The following is a 17,736-nucleotide window of genomic DNA, read 5'->3' on the forward strand; positions in this document are numbered from 1 at the left end:
CCAAGTTGAAACCTTATCTTGATGGTGAGCACAAACTGCATATCAGTCGCAATTCAAAACTTCTAGAAAAAATCATATTGTGTCAGAAGCAAACATTAAATTCGGACTCAGTTTTGTTAGAAATCATTTGCATATCAGTATTAGTTTGTTTTGATGAACTTTTTACAGGAAGTCCATACTCAATTAACATCTCCTGTATCTCATCAGGGTTTTGTAATCGTAAAAAATTCAACAAATTACTATTTGAACTTGGTTGAAATCCATTATTGTGTCAGAAGCAAACATCTCTCTCAAAACAGCTAGGAAATTAAACTGCAAGGGAAAAGCATGGATCCAAATTGAACAATTGCTAAAAGATGCACATGCGACTGCTTGTGAAACACTACTAGCGTAGAACATGCAAGGTACAGAATTAAAAAGTGAAAAAAAAAGTCATGATGTAAGTTGGTGATTGTTCAAGTCTAAATAGGAACACTTTGTAAGACTCAACTGATAAATAGGGCAATCTGATTAAGAGCTATATAGAGATAAAGTATTAACGTATACGTTGGGGAAACTATGAACACTTTGTAGGGAGGCGGCTGGAGGTCGGCGATGCACTAGAGGTGGAGAAAGCGGGAGGGAGGTCGGCGATGCACTGGAGGTTGCGCAGGTCGCTGGAGGGGGCCGCTGGAGGTCGTCGCGGGGGCTGGAGGTCGCGAAGGTCACTGGAGGCCGCAGGAGGGAGGTCGCCGCGATGCTGGAGGCCACTGGAGGTCGTCGTGATGGAGGTCGGCGCTGGAGGTCGCAGGAGGGGAGGTGCTGGAGGGAGGGAGGGAGGCAACGGGGCTAGGGCTTCGGCGCTGGAGGGAGGCGACGCTTCGACGCTGGAGGCTAGGGCTTCGACGCTGGAGGGGCGACTTTTGGCTTTTGGACGTTGGCGTGTGCACATGCGTTGCACGTGAGGAAACCAGTTTTATATGAGGGTTGTGGTCCGGGAGACCAGGAATTCCTGATCCAGAAGATCCGGTCCCATTATTCACCACACTATATTTGGTGTGAAATTTAGTATATGGATTGAAATATTTTGATACTAATTTGATACTAAATTTGATGGATTGACGATGGTCTTAATAATATTCACTTTTATCAATTTAAACTTTATCCTTGCTCAGTTAAACAGGAAATATTCTCTTATAACAAATTCAGAAATATAAAAGTGATATAAATCAGTTTGAAAGTATATTAAAGAAGATAGGATGCATATTTAATAATAGTCAAAATAAAAATGTATAACCATCGAAATTAATCAATCTACACCATGAGCCCCCACCCCAAAAAAAATATCAACGAAAATAATCTGAAAAAATATGCGAAAATTCTGAAATATAATGAACAAAGTAGATCGAGTACAAAAGTGCAATATGGTGGGTGTTCACCATACTTCGAGATATTTACTTTGATATTTGATGGGGTTGCAATCATCTAAAAGGCTGTTTAAGAGGCAAACAAACAAGCCCACGCAAAATATGCAACACCATAAGAGCATGCGTTCTCTGTCATAAATAATCTACTTTCCTGTAAAGTTAACAAGAACATGAAATGAAGATATATGAGGGCAATAATATGAAAATACTTCCAATATATAATGCTCTACAATTGTACAGGTTGATGTGAAGCAGCTTCAGTGCATGATCTACTTACTCTTCTGGCAGTTATTATGTACATTGTACAATGAATGCATACATAGTGATTGTGTAGACTTTAGATGCATTTCTGAATTTAGGTGAAATTTGTACATATTGAATATTACATATATTGTATTACAATAATGATACACACACTGTAGAAGTCGAGGATGTAGAAGCTAATGGTTAGTTAACTTTAACATTGAGCTCACACCATCGCAAAGTTGAGCCTCATTAACTGTTGTTCCATCTTCCCCAAAAAATAATGAAAGGGCGGTTGAGAAAAATAAAGAAAACAGAGATTGGACTTTTCCAATGTGACTTAGATAATCACTAAAGATTGAATTGAACAAGCATCCGATGATACAACTGTATACACTTTGAAAAGAATAAGCTTTTATATTTAGCAAAGCAAAATTATAGTTAAAATAACATTACTTTTACATATGTACAAGAAATTATTCCTCTAGCTCTTGCCTACCAAATGGAATAGGCATAACCATCAGATATATTTTTTAAGAGAAAAAAAAATCACATGCTAAGCATAAGAGACAAATGATAAACAGTACAAGAACATAGTCAACTAACCAATTAATGATAGGATAAGGTACAATAAGCATGAACAAAAACAATCAAATCAAATAAGCAATTGAATTTGGATTTTAGATGAAGAGTACAGAACAGAAAGGTAGGTAGGCATGCGGAAAAACTTTAGAATATCAATATGCATTGAAGTTCAGAAATCTAAATAAAGAAATGCCAAACCAAATTTCTAGTAACAAGATTATGATGAAATTGTTTTCTAGTTAAAAATGAAAGAAATCCAACGGCCACATCCAACAAAGGGAATAAAAAGAAAAGCATAATCCAAGTCCTATTAGATAATGTGTCTCCATAGTTTAAATAATGTTAAGGCTGACAATAATGGAAATAGCATGATATAACTCGACCTGAAACATGAACTGCATTCACAGAATTTGGAACTAACAGTACAATAATCATGAACGCGTGACACAACTCAATTTGTTTATCAAATATATTAATCTTTAAAATATTTAACAACTTTCAACCACAGAGAAATTATTTCTGAAAAAGTTCAACCAATGTCAGATCACAAAATTTATTTCAAAGGGAAAAACTACTTGTATAGTGTTATATTGATAGAACCGACTATTCAATTATGAGACGCATAACACAACGAACATGGAATGTAAAGAAAACATATGGCACTTTTGAACACAACATCTAATGGATGGGCATCAGAGAGAACGTATTAAGGGAAATAAGGGATAAAAACCATACCTCTACTTATTCATTCAATATTTAAAAGAAACTGCACGTACTCTGAGGAATTTCAAGGTGAAACTACTTGGTTCAGTACAAATACCTCCCAAACTGAAGCTAATTGGGAAACTGACTATAACCACGACTTACATAATCACTTAACTGATTCACTCCTCTGCAAATCAATACTTTCAACCTTGGAAACTGCAGATACACCATTATCAATCAATCTCTGTTTCTCTTCTCCCTTCTCTACTTCTACCTTTTGAGACCCAGTTAGTCTCGCGAGTAACACAAATGACATCCCACCCAATACATTATTCAAGCACCTCAAAACCAGTACTGAAGTCTTAAATCCGGCCGGCGGCAACACTTTGTCCAATACGAACTCCAACCCATTCAGAGTTTGATAACGGAAGTTACTGCTCAAACCCATTTGCAATGCCCAAGTGCCTGAGTTCAGCAGCGTAGGCGGGGGCTTATTGGGGACCTCAAACTCTGGATCCATTCTCTTGCGCAGAGCAATCAATCCATTTGAGATAGCTGTCCCTACGAGCCCAGCGGCAAATCCAACAGCCGCAAAGGTCGCACCTTTATAAACAAGAGTGCCGAGGCGTGATAACAGAGAGTAGGACCCTGGCTCGAACATGTGGCCGGTGGGGCAGGAAGCAAACACTCCAGGGAGGGCGGAGGATGCGGCGACGGTGGCGGAGGTAGGTGCGAGAAGGTACATTAGGACGAAATTGAGAATTGATCCAACCACAAGGGTGGAAAAGACAAAGTCAAGCTCGTCGAGGCCGAAGTTGGGGCGGGACGCCATGTCGCCGAGGACGCAGGCGCTCACACCCACGAGTTCTTCCATGAGGACCTTGAAGGGAAACTTTGGATCGGCCGAAACCCTCGCCCGCCAACCCCCTAGAAAAATATCGAGCGGGCTGGAATAATGGGAGCTCTCCTCGTCGTGATGGTCGCCGGGAGTTCCATCAGAGCCAGATCCTCCGCTGCCGCCTCCCGGGGGTCCACCAGAGTGAATGTCATCGCCAGATCCTCCTCCAAGGGAGAGGAGGTCGGAGGAGGAGAGAGCTCGTGGAAGGTTAGGCTTCGAGAGAGTAAAGCGGAGGGAGCACAAATCGCGAAAGGTGTTGTGGGCAGAGATGAGAAGAGGGGCGGAGGGGAGACGACTGCCGGCGGGGATGTCGGCAGCGTGAGGATTGGGGTGGGAGAAGCGAAGCTGGACGGCCATGGCGGATGGGAGTCTCCAGAAAATGGATGGAGACGGGTTTTATATAGACAAGAAAATGGATGGAAAAATAAAGGAGTAAAGAAAAGAATGAAAAAAGGAGTGGAAAAATGCAAAAAGCCGTGAGTGGAGAATGAAATTGTGACCGATTTTCTAGATATTTTTTCTTTTGTTGTTGTAGATCGCGATATGTGGAAGGGAAATTATACGAATTGCCAGTTTTTTTTTTTTTTAGAGTTATTTAGGGTTTTAATTTTAGAATTTAAGGGTGAGGTTATATTATTAAACATATAAAAATTTTCAAAATGAACACAAACACAAGGTATGCCTAATGTCCTTATTAATTCGTTTCTAAGTTCTATTAGCTCAGATGACTAAGGTATAAGACATATTTCATAAAGGATGGATGACTAAAGTGCAATTGTGACAAAAGATGAAAGGGCTAAATTCATAATTGAAGGCAGTTTGATTTGACAGTGTAAATGTCGTCAGTATTAAACTCATTTACAGGTATGCAGAAGAATTCACGATGATTAGATTTTCAATTTTCATAGTCCAAGAAAGCCCAAAACCTTCTTCACCTTCACACTGCAATCCCTGCTGAGGATTACGGCATTCTCCCTCAACCCGTCGACCGTAACCTCGCACCTCACTTTCACCTTGATCGTCCAGCTCCTGACGGCGCCGAATTTGACCCTCACAGGCACCTTCACGCTCACCTCCAGCGGCACCTTTCCCTGCCTCTGCGCGGCCGTCAGCGCCTGCTCCACCTCCGCCGCCAGCCTTAACCCCGTTCCCCGCAGCTCCGTCACGAAGACCGTCTCGTTCCTAGGCGGCTGGTAGAAGGCCGGCCACTTCCCCTCGCACAGCGTCACGCCGTCGTACGCCGCCGTGATGTCGCTTCCGTCGCCGTAGTAGATGCCGACCTTCTTGTTGCGTTGGTTGTCGGCGCGGACGGCGACGTCGAAGACCGGCGAGAGGGTGGCGGCGCTGAGGTTGAAGGAGGAGATGGAGAGGTCGTCGACGGTGTAGCGTGGCGCGCGGGGGCGGAAGACGAGGTAGAGGACGCCGGCCGCGATTGCGAGGAGGAATAGGAGGGCGACGAGCCAGGCGAGGCAGAGGCAGCATCGGCTGCGGCGGCAGGTGGCGCGACGGGCGTAGACTTTGGCTAGGTGGGCGTTTCCCGGCGGAGGCTGTCGGAGGATCACGTCCTTAGGGACCTGGACGACGTAGGTTCCGGGCGCCGGAGTGGGTTTGCGGACGGGAAGACTGCAGGTGGTCGAGGATGCAGTGGAACGAGGATTCTCCGGTGCGTCAGGCGTCGCCGACTCCTGCATCTTCATGGGGTGGACGCGGTCGGCCATCGCTGCCGGATGCAACAATCAAATCAAAGGAAAGTTACCGTCATTAGCAACTCCAGTGAAATCCCAGATCACTTGGCATATAAAGATGAATCTAACTGGAAGGGAGAGTTGGAAGAGAAATCGACTAGAAATTAATCTAAGAACTTCCATGCTTTGATTCCCCTTCCAAATAATACCCACTTTCCGTATCTTAAAAAAGGGACAAAGTACGTACTTGAAGAACTTGACATTTTAAAGAATCGCTGAAGAAGAAAGAGGTGATTGATTACCTGAAAGAGTCCCGAACTCAAAACTCCTTTATCAGCGAGAACAAGAGAAGTGAAGAATCCCTGTGTCTCTCTCGTCTCTAATGGAGTCGAACATTTCCAAGAACATGCTCTTCTTAAATCGATGGCGAGTGAAGAAGCGAAATGGTCTCGAGCGCGCTCTGTTTGTCGCCGTCAACGAAGCGGCCAACGACGACACGAGCTTTTCGTGCTCACGCGATTATCAGGTGCGGGGCCCCGATGTCTGTCGCCTCGTTATGTTCACTCGTCCGCATAGGACTTCCACATGCGGAGTATCCAAATCTCCGCCGTCGGAACATCCATCGTTCACGCGCTCGCCGTCCGATCAGAAACTAGTAAGCCTTCGACAGCACGGCAACAGTGTCGCGTCGGACGCGGTTGCTAATTTGAGCGTCCCGACTTGACGCAGGGAAAATATATTTATAGATTAAAATAATTATACATGTTATGCTTAAAATGGGTTTATCTCTAGTTTGAATATTATTTTTTTTTATCTTTTTTAATTATTATAACAAAGCACATTAAATTATGGGATCAATTTATATTTGAATAAATCTATCATCATAGAAAGGATTTTTTTTCAAAAATATACATATATGATTTCTTGTTATATATTATAGTAAATCTTTCATTTTCTAACCAACTAGCACCCCGTGTGAATATTATATCATTAATTATATTATAATAAAATTTATTATGCTCATCTCAAATGTCACTCACGGTCTGTCTTCAGATTATATGAATAAAGATAAATCATAGAATGAATTTATAGTCAACTGTCCAAGTAACTAGAAAGTGGGAAAAAAAATTTTTAAGAACATGTGCCATCGGAAATTAATTTTTTACCTTATTATAATAAATTTATTAGAATTGATCATCCCGTGAAGATAAAATAATCGTTAAAGTTTATAAATTTTGAATCATGAATTGAATGATAAAGTCTTATGTTTATTTTTTTTAATTTTTAGTTGGTATTAGATATCTATGTGATTGATTCGATCACTAAAATTTTTATCTGTTTAAGATAAATCAAATTAGAAAAATAAATAAATCTACTACCTTTTAATAAAAATCAAATTCGGCGACGAATCAAAACTCATTAGCTCTTTTCATATAAATGCACCAAAATATTTTCTTTTATTAATTAATGTTGAAGATTTTTTATTATCAGAATATTCAAACTACTTTTTTCTCTAAAGTATACAAGAACGATTCAGAGAAAAAAAGTTTTTACCTTTTGACTTATCAAGTCATTTTGCTTGCTTCCTTTTATAAAATTATATCTGATTCTACTATATTGCTTCTTTTATTTGAACATTTATTGTTTAAAAATTAAATTTAAAAGTATTTATGATAATTAAATTAAACATTTCATTAGATTTAAAAAATATTTTTTTATTTTAATAATAACATTGGACTTGGTCATCTCCTAAAAGTTGTTTACTTCTTCATGTGCCAAATTGATTCATATTATTAACCTCTAACCTAAACTTGTTATCTTAACTTGCTTTTTGATTGGATTTGGTATAAGCAGTTTTTAATAGTTTAATTATCCTGGCAACAGTTTTTATAATAAACTTAAAATATTACCAGCATATTAATAAGACAAAATAATTATTTCTATATATATATATATATATATATTTAAATCACAAGATGAGCTTATAGCCAACTACCTAAGTGACTAAAAAGCAAGAGGAGTTTTTTTTTTTAAAAAAAAAAATATAACTCTCTAATTAACTAGAAATTGATCTCTTATCTTAATATAATAAGTTTGTCATTCTCTAATTAACTGGACATTTCGTGAAGATAAAACAATAGTTAAAGTTTACAAGTTTTGAATCATGAATTGAACGACGAAGTCCTATATTTATTTTTTATTTTTAGTTGATATTAGATTACCATATGACCCTCTATTAAAATTTTGCATTGGCTGTTAGAATAAATCAAAATAAAAAAATGTTCATACAGATTTATTCAAACAACTAAAATATTCTTATGCCCATTTTGAGAGAAAAAGATTTTTTATAATTATCTCATTAATTATAACTCAATATATGAATGATTTACTGAAGAATTGCATTAAAGTGCTTTCAAGAACCGCGTCATATATAATTTTATGTAAACAAAAGAAATAATCATGATAAATTAGAAAAAACAAATCTAGTACCTTTTAATAAAAAAACAAATTCGGCGACGAATCAAAACTCATTAACTCTTTTCATATAAATGCACCAAAATATTTTCTTTTATTAATTAATGTTGAAGATTTTTTATTATCAGAATATTCAAACCACTTATTTCTCTAAATTATAGAAGAACGATTCAGAAAAAAAAGTTTTACCTTTTGACTTATCAAGTCATTTTGCTTGCTTCTTTTATTTGAAAAATTATTATTTAAAAATTAAATTTAAAAGTATTTATAAAAATTAAACTAACATTTCGTTAGATTTAAAAAATATTTTTTTATTTTAATAATAACATTGGACTTGGTCATCTCCTAAAAGTTGTTTACTTCTTCATGTGCCAAATTGATTCACATTATTAACGAAAACCTCTAACCTAAACTTGTTATCTTAACTTGCTTTTGATTGGATTTGGTATAAGCAGTTTTTAATAGTTTAATTATCCTGGCAACAGTGTTTATAATAAACTTAAAATATTACCAGCATAGTAATAGGACATATTTAGTTATTAAGATAAATAATTATTTTCAATAAATTAATTATTTCTATATATAGATGTGTATATATATTAAAAAAAGTATTAAGTAATATATGAAAGAAAAAATTATACCATATGATAGAATGATAATGCACATCAATCAATTGATACTAATTAATCAAATGATGTTATTCAATTTAATTGATATAATCAAATTTTAAATTTTAAAATCATGATCGAATAAATTAAAATAATTAAAATTTAAAAATAAAATAAAACCATCACTGCATGCCATATGACAGACATACATTAATTGCCTGCAAAGTCTTCCTTTTGATTCATTCCAAGGAATCAAAATCAATGAGAATTAGGAAATCCGCAAAGACACTTCCAAAATCTATCTCTGCAGTCTGCTCATCATTTTCTACTAGTCAATTTTCTCATAAATAAATGTTTAACTGCTCCTCTTCACAAATGTCAAACCACAGCAAAACCAGGAGCACATGAGTTTGACTGTTTCTCCAATCCATAGTAAGCAAGAAAAACCAAGGCCAAAAGTTAAGTAAATCATCTCAATCGTGTTGAAATTTTCAAGATGAACTTCCAAACGTGACGAAAGAAAAGAAGTGTAAACTGGTTTGGTTAATGGTTGTTCAGATTATGGTCATAAAGCTGTGGGTTCTACTTCATTTTCACAGTAGTCATCATCATAATCTCATGGAGAAAACCAACGCATCACATCATTGGAGATAAAATTTCCAAGTTTCATTTTAACTACAGGACGTAATATATGATGCTAAATCATACAAATGAATTAGCGTTGACAAGTTTGTATGAAGCACAAAATACTGGAAACATTTATACTGTATAAAATCACATCCATGGTCATGAAATGGATGGTTGGAAAACTTGTAATTCATTTTAAACAATACATACACTGCCTAGCCCAGCAGATAGCCGGACTTGGAAAAAGGTCAAAAAACAGACGCGAAGAAGATTGTTATCAGGTAACAAACTGTTAAAATACAAACCTATTTGGGAAGAGAAAAATTACATTGCAAAAACAAAAATTTACACACAAAACAGACTGCCAGAAGAATAAGACAATGCACTACCAAATAAGAAACTGCACCAAAATCTCAAGGACTGGAGAAACGTCTTGATGAGAATGCCTGAGTTTCTACCTGAAAGTTCATATAACCAGTTGTGTGAAGAAAATTTGCACACCCCGAGATGAGAAACAAACCAAAAACAATATTCATAACCTTGTTCTTCTTATGTGATATCTTCTTCACAATCCTTGGAACTTGAACTGAAGACAGAACAGCAATTCACAATTTTCCTTACTTTCTGAAGCTAACAAGCATTTGACCCAGAAATATCCTCTACCGTTTCTGCTCCTATATTTTATCATCAGCATTTGAGCTAGTTTCCTTAGCTAAAGCAAAGCCAATTTCATCCCTCGACTGTACCTCAAGAACCTCATCTGATTCCCTTCCCATTGCTATTTCAGCTCTTGTATTTTCACCATCTATGATTGAGCTAATTTTCGTTGCTGTAGCTTTCTGGGAACCAAAACCAGTCTCCCTCATTAGCTGTACCTCAAGAACCTTATTTTCCAACTCCCTTTCAGTTGCATTAGCTTCTACAGATCCATCTAAATGCTGTCTAACAGCAGAAGCTATGTCTTCCACAGACTTTGCTTCAATAACAAGCATATCAGATTGTATCTCATTTGTGTATAGATGCTCAAGAACCTGGAAATTGTCCACTCCTACTTCATGGTCAATGGGTTCCTGAGAATTATCTGCAGTTTCCATATTGCTTGTACTTTCTGAATGCTGTCTAAAAGCTGAGGCTATGTCCTCAACAGATTTTGCTTCAATAATGAACATATCCGATTGCATCTCATTTGCAACTAGATTCTCTGGATCCTGTAAATTAATGTCTCCAACTTCATGATCTACAGGTTCCTGAGTATTACATTTTGCTTCAATTGGTTCTAGGTTTTCATTGCCTGTGCTTTCTGAATGCTGTCTAAAAGCCAAGGCTATGTCTTCAACAGATTTTGCTTCAATAATGAGCATATCCGATTCATTTACAACTGGATTCCCAGGACCCTGTAAATTATCCACTCTGACGTCGTAGTTTATAGATTCCTGGATATTATCTGGGGTTATATTGCTTGTGCTTTCTAAATGCTGTCTAAAGGCCACGGCCATATCTTCAACAGAATTAGCTTCAACAACCAACATATCAGATTGTATTTTCTTTACTACTAGATTCTCTGCATCATGTAAATTATCCTCTCCAGCTTCATGATTCAAAGGCTCCTGAATAATATCACTGGTTTCCACTGGTTCTGGGCCCGTATCACTAATGCTATCTGAATAATGGCTTAAAGCCAAGGCTTTGTCTTCAACACATTTTGCTTCAATAACAAACATATCTGTTTGCATTTCATTTGTGAATAGATTCTGTGGACCCTGTAAATTATCGACTCCAACTTCAAGGCTTATAGGTTCCTGAATATTCTTTGTGGTTTCTACTTCTGGAGTTTTATTGGTCGCACTTTCAGAATGCTGTCTAAAAGCCAAGGCTATGTCTTCCACGGATTTTGCTTCAACAATGGGCATATCTGATTGTATAGTTGCTTCAACAACGGACATATCTGATTGTATAGTATCTGCGATTCGATTTTCTGGACCTTGTAAATTATCCAGTCGAACCTCATGGTTTACAGGCTCGTGAATATTGTCAGGGGTTTCTATTGGTTCAGGGGCTTTATTGCTTGTGCCTTCTGAAAGCTGGTTAAAAGCCAACGCAATGTCTTCGACAGAATTTGCTTCAACAAATAACATATCTGATTGTGCATCCTTGGCAACTAGTACACCATCTAAAGTACCCTCTCTGACATCATGATATGAAGGTTCCTCAATAATGTCAATGGTTTCCACTGGTCCTAGGGTTTTGTTGTTTGTGCTTTCTGAAAGGTGGCTGAAAGCCAAGGCTATGTCTTCAACTGATTTAGCTTCAACAAAGGACATATCTGATTGTATATACTTCTTAACTAGATGCTCCGGATTCTGTAAACTCACTTCCGCAAGTATATCATAACTAGCTCCAGATGGTTGGTTGTCTGGCTTCTCAGCAGTCAGAGTGGACTTACCTTCAGAAACTTGAAACTTGCCAGATTCATGCATGAGGGAATTTGAGGAACCAGAGATAACATCCTTAGATTGCCCATTCATGTGAAATACCAACTCTGATGCACGAAGATCAGATGGAAGTTCTTCTGTGATTGAATACTCATTTTCATCCAACCTCATTGGCAGGTTCACATCCATACCATTAGTATGAAAAGAAATTGGATACACCTCATCGGATTCCTCATCAGAACTAGTTATGATTTTCAGCTTCATCTGTGGAACATCTGAGTGCAAACTTTCAGTCGTTTTCTCAAATGGCTTCACAGATAAACTTACTTCAGGAGCTTCATTTTCCAAAACAAAATTCACTGAAGGAATGCTGTCAAGACCTTCACCTGCATGCACAAAAAAATGTTGAAAAGAACCCAAATAAAATTTCTGATATGCTAGTAGAATATTTCAATTGTTTGGTTACCATTGTCACTTTCAAATGAATGTGATGCAGCTTCTGCGACATTATATTCGCCAGCTCCAGCAATTAGGTCATTCACTACAATGAGCTTATCATCTCCACCAAACTCAGGAACACTAGATGCATGCTCAGTTTTCTTTTCTGCAATATCAGCTAAAACCACTTCTTTTGAGGTTTGAATTGCATGATCCATGTCATCAGGATCAAGTTTGGCGAGAGATGATATTTCTGTTTCATCATGGAATTCTTGTTCATCTAGCTTTCTACTATCTTCCTGATTTGAGGGTGCATCAGATTCTGAAATGAAACTTACTCTTGATTCACTCATGTCACTGAATTCTCTTTGAAAACTAGAACCTCCCTCTGGACCCAACTTCTCAACATCAAAATAGGGCTTCAGTCTTGAATGTCGATTCTCTTGTTGACGCTGCCTTCTTCCCAAACTAAAGGTTTCATTCCTTCTAAATGTAACCTGACGATGTGGGGCAGAGACAAAACCTTGTTGACCCCAAATCTCACCTGTAAGGTTTTTATCTTGTTCTTGCTGGTCGTAGAATAGATCAAAAGGATTTCTTCTTGGTAACAAGGATGATGGAGCAGAGCCTGGAATTGGTGGCAAACCCATCATTTCCTCTGACTCATATGGACTATCAAAGGGATTCCCTCTTGGTGCTGATACTGGTGGAACATGAATACCATAGTGTGATTCATTCATGCTGAGAAAAGATTCATTACCATCAATGTCAATAAGATTTCTGTCCATAACATGTGTCTGATTCTTCCCCGCTTTCCGTTTTGCAATTAAACTTTCTAACCTCTGATTCCTCTCTAATTCGGAAGAGCCAATATCAAGGACATTCTTCTGATCATCTTCTGTCCATTTGATGGCAGCTTCGATCCCATCATCATTCTCCGGTGCTTCATCATCTTCCTCCTCCCCATGGTTTTGAGCTTCTTCATCTGTACTAAGGGCATCAATTTCGTCAAGTGATGATGCTTCAGAGGCTACATCTAGCTTCGAATTAGAATCATGCTGAGCATGTTCAGAATTTAAAAGAGGGTGAAGCTCATCAAGCATCAGAATAATGTCAGCTGCGGAAGCATCTGGAGAGGAATTCTCTGACCTATCAGAATCAGTATCTGTAGGGGCTTTTTGATCTTCAATTGAAAGCCATGGCAATCCAATAGAAGGCTCTAAATGGTACTGTGATGAGGGTTCACCATTCTCCAACTTAAGGCTCTTGCTTGCTAGTTTATCTGTCACACCAAAATAACTTGGACTTTCATCAGTCTCAGCTACACCTGTAGCCACCTTTTCGATGCCATTATCTTTGTCATTGGAACCCTCTTGCCCTAGAATTTCTTCTACCTGAATCCCTTTGTCCTTAGAAAAATTCCTTTTCTTTAATTCCTCATCTAATGATTTTGTCTCCGTCGTAGTATCAAGATCTTCATCTCCATCTGATGCAGGATAGATACTCTCATCTGCATTGGCTTTTTCTCCACATTGAATTGCCTCTGTGGTGGCAATTTCCTCATTGTAATTTCTATTCTCCATAAGGCCCTCAACAATTAATTTATCATCCTTGACATAAACATAATCAGTAGGGCTCCGAATTTCAGTAGAAAACATTTCATTAAAGTTTTTCTCCTCTTCCTCGATTTCAGGAATATTTGGTTCTCCAAAGCTTAGAAGCAGTCCAAGAAGAACAGTTGTGCACGCAATGACAGGAGTAGATGAAAACAAGAAAGCAAACAGAAAAGGAGAAAATCTGTACAATGCAAGCAAGAAAAACATTGCACCAAACACAAAAGGATGACTACAAGCAGATCTATAGGTAGTTCGGATGCATAACATAGTTAATCTTCCAAAAGATGCTCCGATTTCTTTTATGCAGGTCGCCATGTATTTTTTCTTCTCTTTTGCAATAATCTGCGCGGGAAGACGACATAAAAAAAATATATATATATAAATAGTTGCCTAGCTGGTTCTCAAGAAGCAAAAATATATTGGATGGGATATAATACTATATTTCATGGTCAAACAGTAGTATAGAAACTCAGGAAGCATTATGGAAATCTCATTCCAGAAACTAACAAAGAAGACAACATTGAATATTCAAGAGAAAAAGAGTGCAAATATCATGTTATGTTTCACAATTTGAAAAATATAGCCCAACTTCTCACCAACAAAAGAACCATAAATCATAAATGTATCAAATAATGCAGGAAAAAAAATCTAGGTTTTGTATATATCGATGGCCTTTTTTCTTTTATCATGTTTGTATACATATGTAAATAAAGATGAATTTATTTTTAGCATGCCGACATAAAAAAAAAAGAAAAACAATATATTCACACAGAAAAATAGTTGAAATAATCATCCATTGGACAGAGCTTTGTCAAATGAAATTACAACTAAAGCCCCAAGAAATCCTCTCTGCTCACAGAAATTAAACTCACACAAAGCAAGAAAAACGTTTCTTTTACATCTTTTAAGTTTTCTATAATCAACGCGGGCCATTAGTTGGAACTTGGAAGTCTAGTATACTAGAGATGCTATGGAGTATCTTGAACAAGAACGGATTGCAGGACATTGAAAAAGTCGCCGTTCGTTGACTGATTAAAATGAACTGCATTTTGAGAGATGAACACCTCCTAAAACTGAGAGAACGATTCCATTCCTTCCCTTTCCTATTATTGATCTCAGTTATATCATATACTATAGTCCGATCAATAGGAGAGAGAAATCAAGCAAAATCCCCAAAACCTGATACACATGATACAGAAATCACATTTCTAGGTGGAAAGCCAAAGAGAAAGTAAAGCCCAAGTAAAAGATCCGACCTTTCCGTATCAGAACACTTCCGAGTGCTACAAGAATCTCGCAGATTTAACTCACAAAGGTGAAACAAAAAAAACAGAGGGGAGAAAGCGCACCATGACGGGGCGATCAAATTCAGGTCTTGCTATGCCAAAAGGACCAGGATCCGGCGATCGAAGCAATAAATTAACTTGAGCAGCCAAGTGAGATCAAGGAGAAGAACCCTAATCAGATGAGAAACGAGGAGGGCGATTCCCAACGAGGCGGAAAAGCGAAACAAAAGCCTGCCCTGCTTCTTCACGTCTACCCCCGGATTGGACGACCGAGCCTGGAAGAGGAAAGGTTCAAAAGCGAGAGTGGCCTTCCACTGAAGAGCTGGAAGATTTTATTCAACTATTTTGACAGTTAATTAAATTCCAATTGGAAAAGTAGTGTTCTGCCAAGGGAGACTATTATTCCATAATATTTATTATCCAAATTTATAAATTTTATGAGGCAATAATAATCTTTAACTTGTTTCCTTTGCACTATATTCCATATAAAAATCCTCAAATTTAGAGTAATGAAGTTCGATTTTTTTTTAAATTTTATTTTTTTGGCCTTTTTCCAGATTATGCATTTCTTTGGTAATAATCAAAAATATTTTGATAAAAGATAGAATACGTTTATCCTTAGTATCATGTTAATCTGTGTTAGGATTAATATGAAAAAGATAATTTAAAAATGGTTACTAACCTTTGGAATAGTGACTAACACATAAGGAAGATAATTATCTTAATTTTATCGAGATTTAAACTCCAGACCTTATGATGATAATATTTCATGCTAGTCACTAGATCGTCCTGAAAAAATCTACGGCCTATCAATAAAAATATGATAATCCCAGTTAGTTTCATTGACTATCTCTGGGGATGACCGGTCCGGTCCCACGAAAGTTTCCCACCGCCCACCAAGGTAAATCGGAAAGTGCACGCGGCTGCCAACTCAGAAGCCCAGCATCCTTTGGTTATATCATAGTTAGGGTTCGAATCACAGATACCTAAGAGACAATCTGAATATCTTACTTTGGTATCATGACCCCGGGGACTACGCTCTACCAATAAATGTGGCAAAAAAAAAGGCGAAATCGCTCGCCCCCAGCGCCCTCGCCAACCCGTCCCTAGGTCAACACGGAGGAGGTAAATCACGGGTGACTACTAGCCATTAGTTTAAATGGTCAAGACATGAGGGAGATTATGCTCGGTCACGCCGAGTTTCAACCCTAAGACCTCATATAGTAACACTTCATATTTTAACCATCACACCCTACGGCCTACCAATAAAGTTTTGATTGAGAGTGGCATAATTTTAAATATTAGGTGATCCAGTGACCGATGATTACATGATGTGAAAGAAGGTTTAGTGGCCACGACAAAGGTACTATTTAAGATTCTTAATTTTAATGAATTAATAAATGAATTGTTTTAATAGACATTTAACTTAATAACACTAAATTGATTAACTGTTTATTGTAAATATTTTTTATTTATCCTGACGAGGTGAGAAACTTTAATAAAATTTAGTTGGTTATTTCAGAATTAATCAGTTGAAGCTTGGTATACGGTGTCAACTAAATAAAGAAATTAAGGTTTAGAACTTAATCCTAAACCCTGAGACAAGAGATCAGATTCTTTGATCCATTTTTTATGGATTAGAAGATGATCTATAATGTCATTGTGGTCGAATTGAGGTTATGATTTGATCGTAATTCGTCGTGATCCCTCCCGTTCACTTTTCCATCTATATTATAGTTTAGGTTAGGGTAAGTGTTTAGATGTCACCCCCGCTCTTTGTCTAGCAACCTGGCCATCCGTCCATCGTCGATGGCCTCCAACCATCTATCCAGATTTAAATTATAATCTAAATAGAAAAATAAAATCAGAAAAAGATCCTAACTAATTATAGGTGAATTGTATTATTATATTATGGACCTAAGGATCGTTGATCCGGAGACAATGTTTTCTTAATTTTTTAATACGTAAGGATCAAGTCTCAAACTAACGGATTAATAGACGTCAGCCGGACAGCTCGGGCCAATTCATTATAAATTAAACTTTTTTTTTTTTTTTTTGAGTAGATTAGAACCTATGTGGAGAATGTGGATCCACGTGTCCTCATCATATGGCATACAATAATCATAAAACTATGAATCACTGAAAATTATTTTTAAAAAAAAATATATAAAAACTGGAATTATTGTTCATGAATCATAATTCTCAAATGCACAAGGGAATCTCATGTGTCACAGTCAAAACAAACTTCCAACAGAAAGCTAAATATTGAAAGTTTCATGAACGTGCTCAAAAAAGTAGAGAAAAAAGCTAAAACAAAACATAAACTTTTGTTTTTTGCACATAGGTCACTACAGTACTCTGACAATTGCACAAATGATTGTTTTTCTTTTTCTATAGTTTGTCTCTATATTCATCATTGTTACCTATTCATATATCATTTCAAGTTTTTTTGAATAACTTCTGGCTTCTGTTCTATTGCTTGGAGAAAGTCAGATAGTGAGTTGAAGAGTGTCATCTAGTTTCTTATACTCTTCAGATTTTTAGCTACTTTCATTCAATGTTATCTCTTCGGAGGAGGGTAAAACTTGATGATGAATCCCCTGCTTAATTTCTGGTTCTGACAAAGAAGGTAACTCAGAAACATCAAGCTCCTTAGATTTTAACATCTCGCTTGATGCCGGTCCATTCTCGACCAAGAACTCTATCGCCGAGCATTCTCCAGTTCTATCAGC

At 37.3% G+C, this 17,736-nt stretch overlaps 3 protein-coding genes across 4 annotated transcripts; all 3 read right to left on the reverse strand.

Moving 5' to 3' along the window:
* Nucleotides 1-2,954: 2,954 nt before the first annotated feature.
* On the reverse strand, nucleotides 2,955-4,229 carry LOC121969550 (protein RETICULATA-RELATED 3, chloroplastic-like). The gene has a single exon (XM_042519696.1). It carries the CDS (start codon nucleotides 4,192-4,194, stop codon nucleotides 3,106-3,108), a length of 1,089 nt encoding a protein of 362 aa, XP_042375630.1. The 5' UTR covers nucleotides 4,195-4,229; the 3' UTR covers nucleotides 2,955-3,105.
* A 392-nt stretch (nucleotides 4,230-4,621) lies between these two features.
* LOC121969551 (NDR1/HIN1-like protein 13) lies at nucleotides 4,622-5,994 on the reverse strand. Its single transcript, XM_042519699.1, has 2 exons — nucleotides 5,825-5,994; nucleotides 4,622-5,557 (listed from the first exon to the last, which is right to left on the reverse strand). Exon 2 carries the CDS (start codon nucleotides 5,553-5,555, stop codon nucleotides 4,740-4,742), a length of 816 nt encoding a protein of 271 aa, XP_042375633.1. The 5' UTR covers nucleotides 5,556-5,557; nucleotides 5,825-5,994; the 3' UTR covers nucleotides 4,622-4,739.
* Nucleotides 5,995-9,490: 3,496 nt separating this feature from the next.
* LOC121969552 lies at nucleotides 9,491-15,324 on the reverse strand. Of its 2 annotated transcripts, XR_006108580.1 has the most exons (4): nucleotides 15,068-15,324; nucleotides 12,131-14,060; nucleotides 9,772-12,050; nucleotides 9,491-9,690 (listed from the first exon to the last, which is right to left on the reverse strand). XR_006108580.1 is itself a non-coding variant. In XM_042519700.1 (3 exons), the coding sequence occupies exons 1-3, from the start codon at nucleotides 15,068-15,070 to the stop codon at nucleotides 9,907-9,909; spliced, it is 4,077 nt and encodes a 1,358-aa protein (XP_042375634.1). In that variant the 5' UTR covers nucleotides 15,071-15,324; the 3' UTR covers nucleotides 9,491-9,906. The 2 variants fall into 2 exon arrangements, 1 of the variants encoding a protein (XP_042375634.1); XM_042519700.1 differs by having other exon boundaries at nucleotides 9,491-12,050.
* Between the last annotated feature and the right edge of the window lie 2,412 nt (nucleotides 15,325-17,736).

The sequence above is a fragment of the Zingiber officinale genome, chromosome 4A (genome assembly GCF_018446385.1).
Source record: "Zingiber officinale cultivar Zhangliang chromosome 4A, Zo_v1.1, whole genome shotgun sequence".
Classification (NCBI taxonomy): Eukaryota; Viridiplantae; Streptophyta; class Magnoliopsida; order Zingiberales; family Zingiberaceae; genus Zingiber; species Zingiber officinale.